Here is a 7,749-nt window from a genome sequence, read left to right as displayed (position 1 = left end):
CCAAATTCGCCGTAAAGCAACTGTAGACAAATCTTCAACATTTGAACCATTCGGGTTGAAACATATATTTATCGTAACTCCAAATTTGCTGTTGCTGTTACGGTTTGCTGTTGGAAAATGATATTTTTTCAAAAAGCAGAGATTCTCTGCTTTTGTAAAAGGCTGCTTTTCAGATATAAAAGGCAAACAGAAACTCATTAACCAAACACGTAAAAGGCAAACAAAAAATCACTAACCAAACACATAAAACTCTCCTTTAACGTAGTACTGAAATGAAAAGGGAAAAAAGAACATTAATAACCAAACACCCCTTTAACCACTAATGTACTGCCATGCCCGTACAATTTTTTCACTATTTATAATTTTAAAATCTTTTGACCAAAAATAATAATTTAAGATCCCATTTTCTCCTTGTTATCTACTATTCACCAATACGAGAAAAAAATGGAAAAACTAAATGATACTATTGCTAACTTCGTCAAAATCACTCCCCGGTCGGACCGTTTCACGGTCAAGCGGTTTCACCACGTTGAATTCTGGTGCTCCGATGCTACCAACACTGCTCACCGTTTTTCATGGGGCCTCGGCATGCCACTTGTCGCCAAATCAGATCTCTCCACCGGTAACTTCACTCATGCTTCCTATTTCATCCGTTCCGGCGACCTCAATTTCCTCTTCACAGCTCCTTACTCTCCTTCGGTAGCTGCCATGGAAAATTTATCCGATACTGCTACTGCATCGATTCCTACCTTCTCTCGCGAAGCTTTTCTCAAATTCTCCACCAAACACGGCCTTAACGCCCGAGCTATAGCGATAGAAGTGGAAGACGCTGCGATCGCTTTCAATACTAGTGTCGCTCAAGGCGCCATTCCAGTGGCCGGACCTATATTACTCGATAATATTAATCGTGCTTGTATTGCGGAGGTTCAGTTGTACGGCGACGTGGTTTTGCGTTATGTCAGTTACTTGAGCCCAAATTGTTTGTTTCTGCCGAAATTTCAGGCGGTAAATGAGGCGTCGCCGTCGTCATTCCCGTTGGATTACGGGATTCGACGGCTAGATCATGCGGTTGGAAATGTAGCGGAATTAGCTCCGGCGGTATCGTACGTGAAACAGTTCACCGGGTCAGGGCCGGCCCTGGGCTATGAAACGCGGGGCGCCCGCCCAGGGCCCATCATATTAAGGGGCCCAAAAAAATATTTTAGATTGTACATACATAAAACCGAGATGCATAAATAACATAAAAATGAATTGGTGTAGTTGGTATAAGTGGGGGGCGTATGATTCTAATTAAGTTGTGGTTGGAGGTTCAAACCTCCTCCTTCTCATTTTTATTATTATCAAATGTTTTTTCCTTCCCATCTCATTTTATCACCATCATTTTTGTTGTTTTGTTAAATCAAAATTATCAAATTTATTTATGTATTCAATAAAAGAAGGGTTAAGGTGCAAAAATACCCCTAACGTTTTGGATCAGGAGCAATTTTACCCCTAACGTCTAAAATGGTGCAATTTTACCCCTAACGTTGGAAGTCAAGAGCAATTTTACCCCTAACGTTAACAAAATTGAGTCAATTTGAGAAATAATTCATCAAACTGTCTTTTCGGTAATGAATCTTGTCATCAACACTTCATAGGTGTGTCATTTTATCAGTAACAAATCATAAACATACATTGAGATGTGAAAAAAAATAAAAAAATATACTGTCTTTTTTGATGAATTAGACAAAATAAATTCAAAAAATTCACCAAATTTATAAATATTAATTTCAAATTCTATTATTAAATTATAAAAAACATGAAATCTTTTATTATTATCAAATGTTTTTTCCCTTCCCATCTCATTTTATCACCATCATTTTTGTTGTTTTGTTAAATCAAAATTATCAAATTTATTTATGTATTCAATAAAAGAAGGGTTAAGGTGCAAAAATACCCCTAACGTTTTGGATCAGGAGCAATTTTACCCCTAACGTCTAAAATGGTGCAATTTTACCCCTAACGTTGGAAGTCAAGAGCAATTTTACCCCTAACGTTAACAAAATTGAGTCAATTTGAGAAATAATTCATCAAACTGTCTTTTTGGTAATGAATCTTGTCATCAACACTTCATAGGTGTGTCATTTTATCAGTAACAAATCATAAACATACATTGAGATGTGAAAAAAAATATACTGTCTTTTTTGATGAATTAGACAAAATAAATTCAAAAAATTCACCAAATTTATAAATATTAATTTCAAATTCTATTATTAAATTATAAAAAACATGAAATCTTTTTTTCAGAACGAATTGTTATGTAATTGGTGTTGAATAAGGAACAAAAATATCTGTGTTTTATAATAGTGTCTGAAATTGACCCAATTTATTAACGTTAGGGGTAAAATTGCTCTTGACTTCCAACGTTAGGGGCAAAATTACACCATTTTAGACGTTGGGGGTAAAATTGCTCCTGGCCCAAAACGTTAAGGGTATTTTTGCATCTTAACCCATAAAAGAAATAACCATTTAATTTTTTCTAAAAAATATTATTATCTCATTTCAATTTTTTTTTCTTAAATTTAATTGTCAAAATACATATTACTCTGTAAAAAACAAAGTAAAATAAGGGCCAAATACATAACAAAATCAATGATAAATGGCTCAATGTGAAAAAATAATCGATCAAGTGCTTAATCCTTAAAACAGCCAAAGTTCGGAGTTTAATTATACTTTCTGCCTATATTTATTTACTTTTTCAATTTTACATGACATAAATATTTGTTATTTTGGTACATAAATAATTATAGTTAGTATACTAGCTACTATTCAACTACCAATTTAGCTTTTATGTAGAAAATATTGCAATTTTAAATAACCTTTACGAGCTGGTGCAATTTCAAGCCTAGTTGATTAAAAATGAGTTCTTTTCATTAACATGAAATGTGCAACTTCAAACCATATTGAGTGACCAGAACAGTGGAGGTTGGAGCGAGGATAGAATAAGAAATTACATATAAAAACCTCATTTTTGTCAATTAAGCTCGAAACTATACCAATTGATAAATGTTAGGTTTAAAATTGCACTATTTTATGCATGAACGCTGATTGCTCTCTCCTAATAACAATATGACTGAATTTGTATCTTATCCTTTGTAATAATTAAAAAAAAATCATCTGACCTACAACTTAAAAAAAAAGTAGAATGTATATATGGAGGGCCCAAATTATCATCTCGCCCCGGGCCTCTAAAAGGTCAGGAACGGTCCTGCACCGGGTTCCATGAGTTTGCTGAGTTCACGGCGGAGGAAGTTGGAACGGTGGAGAGTGGATTGAATACAGTGATATTAGCTAATAATGAAGAAACGGTTTTGCTGGCGATGAATGAAGCGGTGTTTGGGACGAAGAGGAAGAGTCAGATCCAGAGATATTTGGAGCACAACGAGGGGGCTGGAGTACAGCATTTGGCGGTTGCGAGTGAAGATATATTCAGAACATTGAGAGAGATGAGAAAGAGGAGTGAGATCGGAGGATTTGAGTTTATGCCATCTCCTCCGGCGACATATTCCAGGAATCTGAAGAAGAGGGCAGGGGATATTTTGAGTGATGAACAGATTAAGGAATGTGAAGAATTGAGGATTTTGGTTGATAGAGATGATGAAGGGACCTTGCTTCAGATTTTCACTACACTAGTTTTTGGCCCGTGCGATGCACGGATTCATCTTAATATATAAACTAGTCGAAAACCCGTGCGATGCACGAGGTATGAAACTTTTATATAATTTAAATAAATAAATAAATTGACATATTTACTTTTAAATAATTTTATATCATGCTATGAAAAAAATTTATATTATGTATATTTAAAATTAATATATATTTTTTTAATGATAATTCAAATTAAATTAATTTTAAAAATAATTGACTACTTTTTTATAGAATTTTAACTAAAGATGAATGATTTATTTATTTTTACAAAATTCAATGATTTCTAATTTTTAGGAATTTTAATACATTTTTATATTCTAAATATTCTGTGAAACAATAATAATAAAATAGCAGATTAATTAAGAAATATATTAGAATATAATAAAAAACCAAAAATTGAATTAAACTATAATTAAAATTAAATATTATATTTACGATACAAAAGAATTACAATATAGGTTAAACAAAAATTGAATTAAACTACAATTAAAATTAAATATTATATCTACGATACAAAAGAATTACAATCTATGTTAAAATGGAAGCAACATCAATATATTATTCTATAAACTATTACAATCAATATTTTTCTAATGTTGCATATAAAGAAACTTTATCAATTCAATATGTTACATATAAAAAAATAAAATTCGTAAGAATTAGTCACAAATTCATCTTGATGATAATTATTTTGGTTGATGGAATTTCATGATCACCAAGTATTCGAATTCAATTATTCATTCTGCTACAATAACCCAATATATCTAATTGAATCAGTTTAAGATTTTGATTTCTCATATTTTCATCTCGTAATATCTCATCAAGACATTCGATCAATTTGTTCTTCATTCTTTCACTATATAGAATATCAGCCATATTCGCAGATATCACTTATTTGACTTCATTAATATTTTCTAATAATTATATATTCTTGAATTTTGTAAGTAAGAAAAACAAACAAAAGAATTGAAAAAAAAATGAAGGGACGAAAAAGATAATTATGAGAGAACCATCTTCCTCTCGGGGGTTTTTTTTAAAAAAAAATAAGAGAGAATGTAGCGAGAGGTATAAAACCTGAGTAACGACATAAATGGATTTGAAAGATGAAACTATAACAACTATTGTTTAATAAAAATAAAACAACAACATAATTGAGAACAAAATAACTACAACATATGAAAAAAATCGAATATTTACCTTCAGAAATATAATACTATCTATCGTGACCAATGAATATAATGGTGGAATACTATCTATCATGCTTTATATAGAAGTTTATCTGTGACTTTTGGATTTCCTTTGCTTTGTGTTTTTTCATCTTCCTGTAACTCTTGTTTTCTTTTATTATTTTAATTAATAGGCTAGTAATTGTTTAATATATTATAAATATAAATTTGTTATTTTTAATTAATTAAATATTTATTTTTAATTAATTAAATATTTTTAATCTGATTTTTTACTACGTTGACAACTCATCAAAAAGACCTCTAAAACACTTCTTCTCATTTCTCTCTGCTTCCGTAATTATATATAGTATAGATATTAATAAAAATATAATATAATAATTACAATTAATGACATAAAGGTGCTATATAAATTAAATATTATTATTTTATTTTCACATTTACTTTAAATAATATTTTTATAGATAAATATAATAATATAATTAAAATTAATATATTAAATTTTTTATCACTAAAAAAGGAGGAGTGACACATCAGTTCCATCGTTACTGTTTTATATTATATATAAATATAGATATGTAGAGAATTAGAGAGATTTTAGGGATTAATTTAAATTCTGTAGAACTCTTAGATATAGTACGGATAATAGATAAATATAATAATATAATTAAAATAAATATATTAAATTTTTTATCACTAAAAAAGGAGGAAGTGACACCTCAGTTTCATCGTTACTGTTTTATATTATATATAGATAAATATGTAGAGAATTTGAGAGATTTTAGGGATTAATTTAAATTTTGTAGAACTTTTAGATATAGTACGGATAAAATAATCTTTTTATAGATAAATATAATAATATAATTAAAATTAATATATTAAATTTTTTATCACTAAAAAGGGAGGAAGTGACACCTTAGTTCCATCTGTTTTATATTATATATAGATAGATATGTAGAGAATTAGAGAGATTTTAGGAATTAATTTAAATTCTGTAGAACTCTTAGATATAGTACGGATAAAATAATCTTTTTACAGTTAAATATAATAATATAATTAAAATTAATATATTAATTTTTTTATCACTAAAAAAGGAGGAAGTGACACCTCAGTTCCAGCGTTACTGTTTTATATTATACTAGCTAGCTTTGTACCCGTGCTATGCACGGGATATATAAAAAAATATTATTAACAGTTGAACATAAAATCTCACCCATCCAATATAGCCCAACAAATTAGAACAGCTGCTCCTTCTCCAATAGTTACAGGCTAAACCACACCGTTGTAATTTAACTGAAATTCCCCAAAATTTCTTTTAGTGCTGAGAAAGTTAAAAAGAATAAACTAAATGAAAGAGATTAACATTTGTGAATAGACAATTAGAACCAATCTCAGAATCAAAACAGTTAATCTCCATTAAGAGATTTCTTTTTCCTTTCTTGAGGGAGAACAAAGGTGCCGAAGCTAATATTTATAGGTGTATCCTCGTGAGTGGGGTTTAGAGTTTTAGCGTGTCTGCTCACCTACGCCATGATTCGGTGGAACCATATCCTATTTCTGCTCAACCGTTTTGGTTAGTTCATGCTTATCTCCAAAACTTTCAAGATAAGCACCTAGTGAAAAGAACACATCTTCAATGTTTATCACTTTGAATTTCTTAGTAATTGAAAAATAAGTTAATTTAGAAAATAAGTATTTTTTAGTATTTTTTTTGTACACGGAACAATAACTTTTTGTTACAATAGCAATTCTATATAAATTTCAATATAATACTTAAGCAAGGTCTGCCAAATTATGGATTCCTTATCATTTGAGATGTATATATAATTTCAATTAATAAATTTAAAATGATGATAGAATGGAATATTTTTAATCAACAACAAAAAAATTAGGAGTTAGACATGTTTTATATTATATATATAGAATACAATTTGTAATATTTTTATCACATCATATTTTATGGATATTACCACTATAAATTTACATTAAAATTGGCTTGGATTTTTCATCACATATTAAATCATATTTTATAGATTTATGGATTACTGGAAATTGTTTGATATATTTGATATATGTTAGAATATTTATCACATTAAATTGGCTTGGATCTATCACATATTAAAGGCTTAATGTTTCTCCAGCCCCCTTAATTTGTCCAAATTGGTCATTTTACCCCTCCAACTCATCGAATGTCCTATTTACCCCCTTAACTCCATAAAAATGGTATTTCTCACCCCCTTAACTTGTCCAAATTTGTCATTTTACCCCTTCTCAACTCATCGAATATCCTATTTACCCCCTTAACTCCATAAAAGTGGTATTTCTCACAACTTAGGATCCTATTTACCCTCTTAACTCCATAAAAATGGTATTTCTTATCCATTTATAGTAGTAAAAAATGTTGAAAAGAAAAAGAACGAATAAAAAATACAAATAACAAGAACATTAATATAAACAAGTTAATGTACCAAAATAGGCCTATGATTTTTGGGGAAGTATCAATTTAGGTTCCACTTACAAAATAGCATAAATATAGGTTTAACGTTTAAAAAAAGTTATCAATTTAGGCTTCGATAACGAATTGTAAGGGGTGAAAAATACCACTTTTATGGAGTTAAGGGGTAAATAGAACATTCTATGAGTTGGATGGATAAATGAACAAGTTGAGGGGGTGAGAAATACCACTTTTATGGAGTTAATGGGGTAAATAGGACATTCGATGAGTTGAGGCGGTAAAGTGACCAATTTGGACAAGTTAAGGGGGCTGGGGAAGCATTAGGCCCATATTAAATCATATTTTATGGATTCATGAATTATTGGAAATTGTTTGATATGTGTTACAGTTAGAATATTTATCACATTAAATTTTTTTTAAGAA

At 29.7% G+C, this 7,749-nt stretch overlaps 1 protein-coding gene across 1 annotated transcript in view; it reads left to right on the top strand.

Annotated features, from left to right (window-relative positions):
• The first annotated feature begins 405 nt into the window (after window positions 1-405).
• The window catches only part of LOC136236039 (4-hydroxyphenylpyruvate dioxygenase-like), a 38,164-nt gene continuing 30,820 nt past the window's right edge, over window positions 406-7,749 (top strand). Inside the window, exons 1-2 of the mRNA XM_066026154.1 lie at window positions 406-1,118; window positions 3,251-3,682. Of these exons, the coding sequence (XP_065882226.1) occupies window positions 445-1,118; window positions 3,251-3,682 (1,106 nt within the window). The 5' untranslated portion in view covers window positions 406-444. The remainder of the gene's footprint in view (window positions 1,119-3,250; window positions 3,683-7,749) is intronic.

Source organism: Euphorbia lathyris, chromosome 7 (assembly GCF_963576675.1).
Source record: "Euphorbia lathyris chromosome 7, ddEupLath1.1, whole genome shotgun sequence".
Classification (NCBI taxonomy): Eukaryota; Viridiplantae; Streptophyta; class Magnoliopsida; order Malpighiales; family Euphorbiaceae; genus Euphorbia; species Euphorbia lathyris.
Note: the sequence above shows the minus strand (reverse complement) of the source record. Positions and strands in the feature narration are given on the sequence as shown.